This window comes from Lemur catta, chromosome 2 (assembly GCF_020740605.2).
Source record: "Lemur catta isolate mLemCat1 chromosome 2, mLemCat1.pri, whole genome shotgun sequence".
NCBI lineage: Eukaryota > Metazoa > Chordata > Mammalia > Primates > Lemuridae > Lemur > Lemur catta.
In genome coordinates, this window is record NC_059129.1 from 130,086,257 (window position 1) to 130,101,113 (window position 14,857).

The 14,857-nt window shown below is 38.4% G+C and overlaps 1 protein-coding gene across 2 annotated transcripts in view; it reads right to left on the minus strand.

Moving 5' to 3' along the window:
* EPM2A (EPM2A glucan phosphatase, laforin) overlaps positions 1-14,642 on the minus strand; it is a 70,959-nt gene extending 56,317 nt beyond the window's left edge. For both annotated transcript variants that reach the window (XM_045544523.1, XM_045544524.1), the window contains exon 1: positions 14,342-14,642. In XM_045544523.1, the coding sequence (XP_045400479.1) occupies positions 14,342-14,642 (301 nt within the window). The remainder of the gene's footprint in view (positions 1-14,341) is intronic.
* Positions 14,643-14,857: the final 215 nt, after the last annotated feature.

Below are 14,857 nucleotides of genomic sequence, written 5' to 3' on the forward strand. Positions count from 1 at the left end.
CAGCCTTGTTCAGACCTATGTGCATCAAGTCAAGACCAAAATAACAGTAACTTCACATGGGCTTATGTGTTCCCGAGACAAAACCATTGATTTTTCCAATAACTCACCTAATTTACAAATTCTAACCAATCCCTCCCCAGCCCACGCTAACGTTACCCTAAAACTGAAACTAATCAAAACTACCAAATATCTTCTCTTTGAATTGTTTGTGAAGGAAAATTTCTCTTGTTCTCTATTTTTGTAAAATGACTTATTAATGAAAATATAAGAGATGACTTTTATTAATTTCTTCCTTTTGGTTTATTCCTATCTTTGGGACATAATATTTTGAATACTACTTATCTCAAACAAAATACCAACAATCTCTCCCAATTCTCTCTTATCAGCAAATTTGATAAACATGCTTCCTAAGTCATTGATAAAAAAAGATTTAGGGCCGGGCGCGGTGGCTCACGCCTGTAATCCTAGCTCTGGGAGGCCGAGGCGGGTGGATCGCTCGAGGTCAGGAGTTCGAGACCAGCCTGAGCAAGAGTGAGACCCCGTCTCTACTAAAAATAGAAAGAAATTATCTGGCCAACTAAAAAATATATATACAAAAAAATTAGCCGGGCATGGTGGCTCATGCCTGTAGTCCCAGCTACTAGGGAGGCTGAGGCAGTAGGATCGCTTAAGCCCAGGAGTCTGAGGTTGCTGTGAGCTAGGCTGATGCCACGGCACTCACTCTAGCCCGGGCAACAAAGTGACACTCTGTCTCAAAAAAAAAAAAAAAAAAAAAAAAAAAAAAAAAAAAAAAAAAAAAAAAAAGATTTAGCAGGGAAAAACCTAGAACAAAGTGCCTTGACATGCTATTTGCACACACCTCATGTTCTTACTGGTTTATTTAATCAGAGCACTGTAGGTTCAGTTGTTCAACTTGCAATGATTCTACCTAGTTAATCTATTAGCCAACAAGTCTTGTTGTCTAATTTGTGCACAAAGAAATTGTGAGATTTTTCTAAAATCTTTTTGTGAAATTAAGACACACTCTTCCTCCATTTAACCTGTTGTACAAATGGAGATTGATATTTGATTAGGTAAAACTTCTAAAGTAATTTGTAAACCTACTTCAAAAATATACAATGATGGATGGTAAAATATCAGTGTTTTTTTTTTTTAAACTATTAGGTGGTTCCTAAGTTTCTTTGCAAATCAGTGAAAGCTATGGATCATCTTCCTAAAAAATTATTTTAATTCTTATACACACAGTACATACAGTTTATGATTATTCTATACATTAGAAGAGAGGAAATGTGGTTCACACTTATGACCATAAGAGAAAGATCCAAAATTTTCAGTTACATATCAATTCAACTTTAGACATTATTTTAAAAAAATTTTTTTTTCCTTTCTGAAACAGCAAAGACTTATTTGGCACAAAACAATTAAAATTTTCTATCAAATTTTAGCCATTTAAAATAAATATTTCTTCTACCTACATCAAGTTTTATAAACTACACAGTCTAATTTTTCAAAGCAGCTATGCTCTTTGAAAACAGTATAGAACGTATAGAACACAGTGATTACGGCAGTTTAAAAATTGTATTCATGGTCTCCTTACAGGTGAAAACTAGCAATCTATTACACTGACAAATAATTCTGATTTTTTTCATGCTATAAGACAAGACTACTCCAATACACTCATGCCATTACTTATATTGAAACCTCAATATCAACAGAAGTCAGCAAAGAATTATCTATCAAGTTTTACAAATGTACTTTTCTGATTTAACTCATCTCATGGCATTAATTCTCTAGGAAATTCTGGCACAAAGTAAACTGACATGGAAGTGTGATAAAGTGTTTTTCAAACATGTCATAAACATCAGAGGATTTGGTATTTGATGATCTTCTGATACACAGAATAACATAGGCATCACTGGTATTGTCATTCAAACATGCCTACGTGAGGCTATAGAAAAATTAATTGTTAAAGAATTAATAAAGAGTCAATGGCAAGATTTTTTTTTCTTTAGTAGAGACAGGGTCTCACTCTTGCTCAGACCGGTCTCAAACTCCTGACCTCAGGTGATCCTCCTGCCTCAGAAAACTGATTATTCTTGATTATTGCGATTTTTATGGCAAATAGTATATTAATACATTGGATAAATAAGGAGTAGCCTCTCTGTACATCTGTATATGTAAATCTGTCTAGCCCTTTTAGTCAAAAATGAGCCACTCAGCCTAAGAAAATTACTTGATAGAATTATGGTGGAATTACAAGTCAGTGGGCAAGATTTTTGTAGGTGATTTTAACTGATTTTAATTATCTGCATCAAAATAATCTGCTTACATCTGAGCAAAATTAAGCTATCTAATATTTCTTCCCAAATGAAGCAGAAGTGCTAAATAACCTGCTAAGTCTTAGGGAGACTGCCCTCAAACTTACTTCAATAAATCTTTTTTAAATGAATGGGAATGGTTTTTCAGAATTATTTGAGAGGAAGGCAGCATATGGGATAAGAAAGGAGAAAGATAAGGTTGGGAGAGAGGTATTTATTTAAAATGGTGTTTAAATTCTTTTCTATGAGATTATATACAAACTATAAAAATTATAGTAGAGTACAAGTAAAATACTGCCACCCAGTGGAATTAGAATATAAATAAAATCTTCAAATTTGAAAAGATTGTGAGAATTTCATATCACTTTTCAATTAAAATAATAGAGTTTAATAATTTTTAAAGTACTTTAAAATGTATTAGTCCTCAAAAAACTCCAGTGGGACAGATAGCAGAAGTGTTAGTAAATCTTTTCCTGAGTCTGAGGTTCAAAATTACATGACCTGACAGATCCCTCAGCTTATTTAGTAGCTAAGCAAGGTCCACTGCTATTCACACAATGTAGCCCCTCCTAAAGGGCCTTTGACATCTCTACTCTTGTCCAAACACTGTATTTCATAGGGGATCAAACTGAGACTCAGACATTATCAAGGCTTCTCAAACATGTCCAAGCAGTCTCAGAAACATAGCTTAAAGCAGTAACCTACCGGCACGAATATTCTTAGAAGACTTCTATTTTTCCTTTAAAATTCCTGTGAGATTTGCGTTCTGTTCCATATGATATACATGTCTGTTTTAATTTTAAATTAATGTTTTATTTTCTCAAATGTCTTTGAGAAAAACTGATGTTTTAATACTGCATCTTTATCTTGTGTTACAAACTTCCTGGCACATGACCACACTGAAGAAGGAAAGACGGATAGTATGGGCACTCTAGTTTGAATACCTAGATACTACATTGCTCAAGTTCATTCATCCATCAAGTATTTAATGAATACCTACTGCATGCCAGGTCCTTGAATATACTGTGATTAAAAAAAAAAATACCAGTGGTATAAAAGAGCAAACGTTTACTTTTTGTCCATAGTAGAGTTCACCAGAGATTGGCTAAAAGCTCTTCCTCCCATTGCCCTCATCTTCAGCTGGGACTGTCAGACACAGCAATCTCTATTCGGAACAGCAACAGCAGTCTCGGAGAGGGATAAAAGAGTGAGGCAAAGGAACAGGAAGTGAGGCCCAGCACTTCCTCTCACATTTTACTGGCCACAGGAGGTCACATGACAATGATATACTTCTTCAGTGGAGTGAAGAACAACCTATCCCTGGGGAGAGGAAATGGATATTGGTAAACAGTAATAATCTGCCACACCACAACTTTTCCACCTTTCCACTGAGGAAAGGAGGTTTGGGGTAACAGAGAGGAAAGAGATCAGATCCCTCAGTATCTGAGATGGGAATTCAAACAATTTTATTTAAATAGGAAAAGAAAGGGTTTATCGTAGAAGGCCAGAGGACTTGGAATGTTTAGGCTTCAGACATGAGAGATACAAATGAGTATATATTAAACAAGAAGACAGAGAAAAAATGTATTTAGAATGTGAGTATGAACTCTAAATCCCAGTTCTGGACACAGTACTTTATTAGTACAAAACTACAGGACCTGCGTGTGTCCAGTGAAGGATACCACATCTTTTCAGAAGAAACATTGCAGGATTGCTTACTGTGCATATATACAAAACTATAGCCAGGTGAGTGGGGGTGTCAGAGCCTGAGATACACAAATTATACAACACAAATATGTTGTATCCACCCATTAGGGTTGCCCAGTTTATATACATGTAAAACCCACAAACAATTGAATGAGAGCAACAGATCCAGAAAGTACACTAATTATATGACTAAAATATGTGAGTTCCCTGGAAGACTGCATGTTGTTCCTTCCTTCTGCTAATGCTGGAAGGTTAAGCCTCAGAAGAGAAGCTCTAATGCAAGCCTTCATACTGAATCCAGTCAATACTCATGACCCAGGTAGCCACTGGAGAAAAAGAGAGCAAGTACACATACCTTGCCACTAATAGTCCATGGCAGACACCACATAGAGATTAAGATCCTCAGTGCTTGTCCTTAGTCTAAAGGAATGTGTAATGCATGTGTGAGTGTGGTATATTAATATGAAGGTTTTGTTTAAATAGATTTGATAGGTTTATATTATTTAATTATTTGTGTTTAAGAATTGTATAATAAATATAAATTATTTGAAGAGGCTACTTGCTATAGTTTAAATGTTTGTGTCCCTCCAAAATTCACATTGAAACTTAATCCTCAATGCAATAGTATTAAGAGGTGGGGCCTTTTGGGAAGTAACAAAGTCATGAAGGTTCCACCGTCATGAATGGAAATAGTGCCCTATAAAACGGCTTGAGTAAGTGAGTTTGTCCTTTTTCCCCTCCTGCCACGTAAGGACGCAGCAAGAAGGCATCATATTGGAAGCAGAAAGCAAGCCCCTTACCAGAGGCTGATTCTGCTGGTACCTTGATCTTGGACTTCCCAGCCTCCTAAACTGTGAGAAATAAATTTCTATTATTTACAAATTACCCAATCTAAGGTATTTTTGCTATAGCAGTACAGACTAAGACAATATCTCTAATTGTTTTTCATATTATTACACCAAAGCAATGGAATAAATGTAGCATGGTTTATTGTAGAACTAAAACTGCCACCATTTTGACAGAAATGCAAGAAAAGAGGACAACACTAAGAAAGGATTGCATGGACTTATTTTATTAAAAAAAATAGAAAATTATCAAAGAATTTTGATGGCATCTGTATTTTAGGAAGGTAATTCTGGTAGCAGTGCAGAGGAAGGATTGAACAGAGAAGGAAGGCAAAGGAGTTGGATCATGTCAAAGGCCACTGAAATGATAAGGAAACAATCTAGAGCAGAGGCAATAGGATGAAAATTTTAAAAAACTGGGGGATTGAAATATTTCAACTGCAGAATCTCTAACAGCAGTCTTCCAGACCAGCTGGTTATCAAAAGCGCCTGTGGAAGTTATAAAATTCTTATTCCCTAGCCAATTCCAGAACTATTAAATCAAAATCTCTAAGGATGTGGCCTAGGAAATGCTTATGATACCTCAGGGGCTTATGATGCAGGCAGCCCAGCCTAAGAAGTTCTTATGTTTCTCCGAGCTTGAGTGAAGGAGCTGCAGTGTCTTTAAATCAGGAACACAGAAAAAGAAGCTTCGCAAAGGTTGATAATGAATTGAGGTTTGGACATAATGAGTTTAAAGTACTTATGCGACATCTAGAATTAAAAGTCTAATAGACAATAGGACATATAGGTGTAGAGCCCAGAAGAGAGGTTAGAGCTAGAGCTACATCACCATAGGATCAGAGGCAGTCCTCCAGAAAGAGAATTTAGCTTGAGATAAGAAGTGATCTGAGTAAAGAAACTCAAAGAGCGCTTACACTTAAAGATAGTGCACAGAAAAATTATAATAATAAAATTGGCAAAGGAAGGATAAATGTACCTAACAGATAATTCCACTTAACCAGCACTAAACCGTATTTCCTTGTTACAACAAAGTAAAGCACTATACAAAACTAAATCATGCATTTCAAAGTGAAAATGTCAATGTCCAGCCCAAGTTAGGTGCATCAGCTGCCTACCCTGAGGTTTCCTATCGCCTATCCAACAAGTATTTGTAACAATGTCACCTGAGGTAGATTTGTAAAAACCATGGACTCTTGCAAGACAACAATTAAAAGGCAAATAATCCCATTTTTTAAAACGGGCAAAGGATTTGAATAGACTTTTCTCCAAAGAAGATATTCACACAAATGTGTATCTTCCATGTTGACCTACGGTCAAGAAGCACATGAAAAAGTGCTCAGCGTCACCAGTCATTAGGGAAACGCAAGTCAAAACCACAATGAGATACATTTCACATCCCCTAGAACGGGTAAAATAAAAAATACACACAATAACAAGTGTTGACAAGAATGTGGAGAAATTGAAACTCATACACTGCTGGCAAGAATAGAAAATGGTGCAGTCACTTTGGAAAAGTTTGGCAGTTCTTCAAAAAGTTAAATATAGAATTACCATATGACTCAGCCATTCCATTTCTGGGTATGTATATACTCAAATAAAGTAAAAACATATGTCCACAGAAAAATTTGTACACAAATATTCATAGCATCATTATTTTAAGAGTGAAAACAACTTATATGTCCGTCAACTAATGAATGAATAAACAAAATGTGGTACACTCATACAACAGAATATTTACTCAGCAATAAAAGTGAATGAAATTACTGAGATATGCTACAACATGTATAAACCCTGAAAACATTACAATTAGTGAAAGAAGCCAGTTACAATGGGCCACATGGTGTTTGATTCCATTTGTATGAAATAACCAGAATAGGCAAATCCACAGAGACAGAATTTACATTAGTGTTTGTCAGAGGGCGGGGAAGGGAGGAATAGGGGCTGACTGGTAATGAGCACAGGGTTTCTTTTAAAAGTGGCAAAAGTGTTGTAGAATTCATGTTGATGGTTACGAAACTTTATGAACATACAGTTGTCCTTGTTATCCACAGGGGATTGGTCTCAGGACCCCCTGCAGATACCTAAATCTGCAGATGTTCAAGTCCCGGATATAAAGTGGTATAATATTAGCTTATAACCTGCACACATCCTCCCATGCCCAGCAAGTCCTCACAAGGTCATTCATAAGTTCTTGGAAACTGTGACCTTAAGTGAAATGACATATAACAAAACCAATTTTACCATAGGCTGAGTGATATAAACAAGAGTGAAGTTCCTGCAGCATGGGTCACAAAAACATCACCAAACTTCTAGATAAAGACCAACACTCTTGTAATATTACACACTGAAGTAAATGTGAGCTATACCTACATTTAAGAAAGATCAATAAAAGCAAGTAAGATAATTATTTACCCAATTTCTGGTGAATCAGCGAGTGAGGGCAGTCATCCTAGTGGTGGGTTAGATCAAGGAACAAATGTTTGCAAACCAAAATCTATGAGGACGCCTCCTCCCATCACCCTGCTCCAAACACAGCAGCTGCCTGAGCTCTTTTGGACCGCATTGCTTATTGTCGTGCATTTGGACGATTATCATAGACTTTAGCAATTTTTATTTTACAATCACTTGCACTCATTCATTCATTTTCCAACCCTCTCATTACAGTTCTGGTGGCAGGTGGCTGGAGCCCACAGGGCAGCTCACGGTGCCAGGTGGGCACCAGCCCTGGCCAGGATACACTCACACTCACTCACTCACACTGGGACCGTGGAGACACGTCGATGAACCTTATGGCCACAGGTGGGATGTGGGAGAACACCTGAGTATCGGGAGAAAACCCAGGCAGACATGGATAGAACTGCGGACTCCACACAGACAGGGATCTTAGCCTGATCAATTCTTTTTTTTTTTTCTCACCAACGTTATAGGAAAGACGTGATTCGAGGATCTGCTGTACTTTAAATCATCTCTAGGTTACTTATAATACCTAATATTATAATATATAATATTATAATGCCTACACATCACTTTATTCAAGCGGAATCAGTGCAGCACTCTACAGGCAGCAAATTCAAGTTTTGCTATTGGAACTTTCTAGATTTCTTTTTTCTGAGTATTTTCAATCTGAGATTGGTTGAATCCATGGATGTGAAAACGCACAGATATGGAAGGCCAGCTGTACTAAAAACCACTGAACTGTATGCTTTAAAAGGATGAATTTTATGGTATGTGAATTATGTCTCAATAAAACTGTTATTTTAAAAACTGGATTCTCAGGATCCACCCACGAAGCTTCTGTAGGTCTGTGATTGGCCCAAGAATCTGTCCATTTAAAAAGCTCCCCAGGTGATCCGAATGCACAGCCAGGTTGAGGAATCACTGGAGTGCCTAGAAAATTCACTAGAAAGGTACTTGATGTTTGACAATCATGTGTCGGTATTTGTTCCTTAATTTTCACAAGTGTACCATACTAATATAAAATGTTAACAATAGAGGAAATGGGGTAAGGAGTGTATCTTTGCAACCTTTCTGTAAATCTAAAACTCTTCTGAATAAACAGTTTATTTTTAACAATACATATATATGATCCAACATATGTTAAAAAAATCCACAAATAAAGCTCAGCTATATTGCCAAAAAAGGCATGAAAAGAAGCAAAATATTATCAATATCTGTTAGAAACCATGCTCAAATATGATAGATACAAGGTAACTAGAAGACAAGGACTCTACCTATCTATTCTATATGGTCAAGAATTTACAGAAAGACATAAACTAAATAAGAACAAAAGGAAAAGATGCACAAGAGCACTGAATGAAACTTGCAGAGATGAAAATATAGTACCTGAAAAGAAAATTTCACAGGATGGCCAGGCGCGCGGTGGCTCACACCTGTAATCCTAGCACTCTGGGAGGCCGAGGGGGGTGCATCGCTCAAGGTCAGGAGTTCAAGACCAGCCTGAGCAAGAGCGAGACCCCGTCTCTACTAAAAAATAGAAAGAAATTATCTGGACAATTAAAAATATATAGAAAAAATCAGCTGGGCATGGTGGTGCATGCCTGTAGTCCCAGCGACTCCGGAGGCTGAGGCAGAAGGATTGCTTAAGCCAAGGAGTTTGAGGTTGCTGTGAGCTATCCTGACGCCACAGCACTCTAGCCAGGGCAAAAGAGTGAGACTTTGTCTCAAAACAAAAAAAAAAGAAAAAAGAAAATTTCACTGGATGGAATTAACAGCATGTTATACCCTACAGAAAGTCTCCCTCTTCTTATTTATATAACATAGAAATGAGTATCTGTAGTGTTGTGAGGACAAAGAGTAACTTAGTTGAAAGGACTAAAGAAGTAATTAGTATATTATAAACATGATAAAACCCTCATCTCTTTCTGCTCTGTGCTTTCAGTCATTCAACTAATATTTACTGAGCAGCAACCATGCCTCAACTATGATTGTAAGATATGAAACAAAATACCCATAGTCCCTACCCTTATAGAGCTCAAAGTCTGGTGGTAAGACATAAATCAAACAAATAAATAATGTACATGGTATCTTTTGTTTTCAAATGTAGCAAACATTGTTAATTGCCTTCCTAAAATCCATTCTTCTCATTCTTCTTGGTAACCAGAACCCTATTTTTTTTCAGGACAGCAATGTGCTGGATCAGTCACTTTTGCAGTAGAGGTAGTCAAGCACAAAAGTCCTGGCCAATTGTAAACATAAAAAGTGGGGATAGAGGGATACTCCAGAAAATTATTTGCTTTCTACACAAAAGGGGATACCAGTGGCTGATACCTCCACCCCTCCTTCTCCTCCCTTATTCCACTGAATGCAGATGTGATAACTAGAGCTGCAGCAACCATCTTGTTGCCTTGAGGAAAAAGCCAAGAGAATGCAGTGTGACACTACACCTGACATCCAATATTTTTTCTCTATGACTTTAAGCATGTAAGCCTGAGCTCCTTGTGGGAAAGTCTAGCTTGGCAGAGTCAACTGGCTTGAGAAAATGAAGCCAAGACCTTAAAAAAGCAAATCTGAGGGAAAGAGAGAAAGCGTTAGAAAGCATGTAAGGAGAAAGAGGCTGTACTCCATGGTTCTTTCAGTTTGGCTATATGAATGAATGTTTTTTTCTTTTTTTAGGCTGGTTCACATTCAGTTTCTATTACTTGCAACTAAGGAATGCAAGCCAACATAACTAATGTGATTTTGAACTGCAATAAGAGGTATAAGGAAAAAGAATAGGTGCTATGAGAAAGAATAAGAAGGTAGTTAGGAAAGACTTGTACAAAACAACATAAAAGAGGAAACTTAACAACTAAACACATGCCAGTCTGAAGAAAAGTTGAAAGAAAAGTTTCCCACCTGCCTTCTTCCACCCTATGCCATCACCAACCTAAAATAAGTGTGCTCTAAACACAGCAGGGAAAGGTTTTCCTCCAAAGAGTCCTAGTGTGGGTGTGGGGATTTGAGATTGGGTACAGCAGATTCTGAGATGTCTATAGACCCACCCAGTAGACCTGCAGGCAAAAGAAAAAGGCAACTCCATTCAAGAATAAAATATGCTAAAACATCCCACCTTATAGTAAAGTTCTTTTTACTTCGGTAATGGTAAAGATCTTGAGCTCCCCAGCCACACACCTTGAGGAAGGAAACTTTCTCCTCCACAAAATCTGCCAAAGTAACCAGTATACCAAGAGTGTCCTCCCATTTAAAGATTTTGGATAAACATAAACAACTTTAACAGGAAACCAGCACAGCTGCCTTGATCAACATATCCTTTTTTCATAAAAATGAATGGCATTTAAGGATTACCAGATATTAAAGAGAAACCAACATCATGAAAAAGCAATTGACTGCAGAGGGAAAAAAAAAGTTAATGTAAAACAAGAACAACTTTTAACCAATTCTATTTAATGTCCTCAGAAAAGTTTGGGTATAAATATATCCATAAGTAAAAAACAAGCAGCTCTGGAAAAAATAGAAGTCAGAGAATAACAGAATAATCTGGGAGATTAAAAATATAAACTTCAAAAGTGAAAAATTCAGTGTAAGGACTAAATAATTTTATTAAAATAATTTTATTAAAAACCAAATAGCGATCTGGGAAACATAGGCAGGGAAATCTATTCTAACACAAAAGACAGAAAATATGAGAGAAAAGTTAAGAGATGCTCAATACATAATCAGAAGGTAAACTCTATGGCTAACAGACATTTTAAAGGAAAAAATAGACAAAATAGGAAGAACTACTCAAAGAAATAATAGAAAATTTCTCTGAGTTGAAGGAAACAATCCCTGGAATTAAAAGAGACAACCAAGTACCAAGTGATACAAACAAGAAAGACTCAGATGCATCCTAATAAAACAATATAAAGAAAAGTTTAAAAGGGGGAAGAAAAACAGATTGCCTACAAAGAAATGAGCTTAGTTTGACATTAGAAGTATCATCCACAATGGGTGCTAGAATGTACTGAGGCTAAGCCCTCAAAAGGAAAATTAAGACCAGAATATTCTACCAAATGATCAATCAAGTGTGAGGACAAAATAAAGACATTTCTGGAATTTAAGGACTCAGATATTTTATCTCCCATATACTATTTCTTAAAAATTATTTGAGAATACAATCCAACAAAATGATGAATGTATTCAAGAGAAAGGAAGACGGAGAATTCAAAACAGTTCAACTAACATAGGAGTCCATTTTTTTTTTAAATCTCAGGTTTTTAGCTGTGCTCAGAAAGCTATATATTAATGTAAATTAGAACAGGAATCCTAACTCTTTAAGGAGAAAAAAAATGTTTTCAAGAAATAAGCAATTTATAAGTGAAACAAGCCAAGCACAGAAAGTCAAATATCACATTCTAACACATAAGTGGGTGCTAAAAAATGTGTACATGTGGACGTAGAGAGTGGAAGGATAGACAAGGGACTCAGAAGGGTGAGAGGTGCTGGGGGTGGATGATGAGGAACCAGTTCATGGGTATAAGCTACCTTATTCAGGTGATGAGTACCCAAATAGCCTGAACTTGACTGCAGTATAATCTATGTATGTAACAAAATTAAACATGTACTCCGTAAATTTTTATAAATAAAAAAAGAAGCAATTTGCTCATTTGCATTCATCAAATAGTGTAATTAAGCTAGGAAATTTTGAGAATGAGTGTAGTTCTTAGGTTAAAAGAAGTTAACAACAAATTTTAAAATAAGTTGTAGAACAATACAGTCCAAATATGAAGTAAAATAAACTCTAGTGTCATTTTAAGTAAAATTTGAGTATGATTTATAGTGAAGAAAAGAAAATTTTTTCTTCCAGAGGTATGGTTTTCATGTCACAAAATTTTATTTTCTTTTTTTATGAGTCTAATTGCACTACTTGGTTTCCTAATAATAATAGTAAAAATAATAACTACCTATTATTGACACTTAACATATGTCCTCTTTTAAATTCTTCATATATATCCTATTCTAATGAAGGAAGTTCATTTATTAGGCAGTTTAATCCTTTCCATGACAGCACTGTGAGGTTAAGTGACTTTCCCTAGGGCCCATACTGATTGGTGAACCCAGGCAATCTGGCTCCAAAAAAACTAGCTCTTAAACACATGACTACATGGCCTCTTATAATGCTATTTGTTAACTTACAATTCTTAGAATCAATCTGTTAACCTAAAACAAGACAGCAAACTAACAATTAGGAAACCTAATAATGTAAAAGTAATAATGAACCACAGTCAGGAGAGGGAGGGGAATATGTAAGTAAGCTATTGCCTAATTTTAATAAAAATGTTATATATAATTTATATAACTAGTTTTAGAAAAATTAAAATCAAAAGTTAAAGATGATAAATTAAGAAATAGCAACATAAGCAAATTATTCAGAGGTTTGGGAGGAATAAGAAAAGCTAAAAATAAAGAGGGAGTGGGGAAAAGGAAGATTTCTGTTTTGCACCATTTACATTTTTATTAAAATTATCAGATATTATTTTATCATGAAAAATAATTCTAGAATACTATTATTAGTAATAATAGTACCACCCTGTAAAGAAAGGATAAATTGAAGAGGGTACCTTTCAATTCTGGAATAGTAAAAGAAAAAAACAATAAATGCTACCTGACAGTAAAAAGGAGGAACAAGGATAAAATATGAACATATTCCAGCACACTCATCTTCTTTGATGATTCTTTGTTTCCACATCATTATGGGATAAATGAACCATTTTTTCATATGAACCCCTAAAGAAATATTCATTTCATTGGCTTTAGACAACTATTCATCCACTCCAATCTTCCACCTTGCACATTTCATTTAAAGAAAGGGCTGTCTCAATTCATACATTATTGGCAGAAGTTGACATCGGTATCACCTGTTTAGGGTCTAATTGGGAAGTTCTTATTAAAATGTAAAATATGGTTAGTTTACATTTTGACCTAATCATTTTGCTTCTCTGAATCCACCCTGCAGAAACGCTCCCAAATGCTCAAAGATAACTGCATGTGGACTTCCAACTTGACAGAGGAAAAATGATAACTAAAAACAACCTAAATGCTCACTGGTAGGTGGTAGAATATTTTGTTGTCATTTTAAAAATAAAATACATCTTTTATGTAGTGACACTGACAGCTACCCACAACGTATTGGTGAGAAAAAGCAAGGTTCAGAATTATATTATACAAGTTTTGTAAAAATTATATATACACATACACATCACATATATGATGTGGGCGGGCAGCATGCTTAAGGTGTTGTGTGGAGGAGACAGTGTAAGTTTTTTTTTTACTTTGCATATTTATTACTTTTTTTTTTTTACAACCAGCATGTATTATTTTCATATTTTAAGAAATTAGGTCATGACTCAATTGTCATATATCTGGGATGCCAAAAAATCCAAAAAGGGAAACACTCTTAAAGTCTTTCAAAAATTCATTCTCAAAATCAAGAAAAAGAATTCTATGCAATAAGTAGCACGCTGCAGTCTAGAGCTAGGGAACAGGCTAACTTCACTGGCTGGATCATTGCTTAGCGAACTAGGGCAAGAAAACGAGGGCAGAAAAAGCAATTGAGGCAGGGTTGAGCAGCGAAGCCGCCAGCCGCGCGGCGCAGGCAGCCGAGGGAGCCGCGGGGAGGACGCGGAGGGGGAAGAGGACCCCGGGCGTGGGCGACGAGGAAAACTGGCCCGTGACGCTGGCACGGTAGGAAAACACTGGGACTGGCGGTGTGGGAACGAGGTCGGAGGGTCAAACGACCGAAGGGGTGGGAAGGCGCTCCCAGGGCACTGCTCAAATCCAGGGAGCCAGCAGGGAGCGGGAGGCGCGGCTGGCAGCGCCAGCTTGGCCGGCAGGGAGGGTCAGCCCGGGGCGCCCGGGAGCCGCGCCGCGGGGCCGTGGGGCCCGGCCGAGGCCGAGGTCGAGGCCCAGGCCAGGGCTGCGGGCCGGAACCCCCGCTCCGCGCCAGGGGCAGGCGCCCGCCGCCAGTACCTTCCCAGGCGAGCTCTCCTCCCGGCTCCCGCTTCAGGAACTTGTACCAGAACGTGTCCACGCGGCCCGGCTCCGCCCCGTCCCGCGCCGCCTCCCCGGGCGCCAGCTCCACCTCCCCGAGCCACAGGCCCGGCTCCTGCAGCGCCAGCGCCCCCGCGCCCGCCGCGGCGCCCGCCGGCCTCAGGCGCACCGCCCCGCGCGGCTCCCAGCCCCCCAGCTCGGGCCGCGACCCCACGACCAGCAGCTCCGGCCCGGCGCCGGCCACGGCGGGCGGCACCACCACCCCGAACCGGAACCGCATGGCGGCGGGCGGCGGCGGCGCGTCTCCCGGGCCCGGTCTCCCGGTGGCCCGAGCGCAAGGCGGCCGCGGCGATTGGGCGGCGGCGGGGGAGGCCCCAGGTGCCCGCGGGGACACGTGCGGTCCTGCGCCTTTTTTGGGCTGCATCACGCGGCCGGGGAGCCCGGGCCTCGGCCAGGCGGGGCTTGTGGCCGGAGCAAGTGGGCAGCGGAGCCACC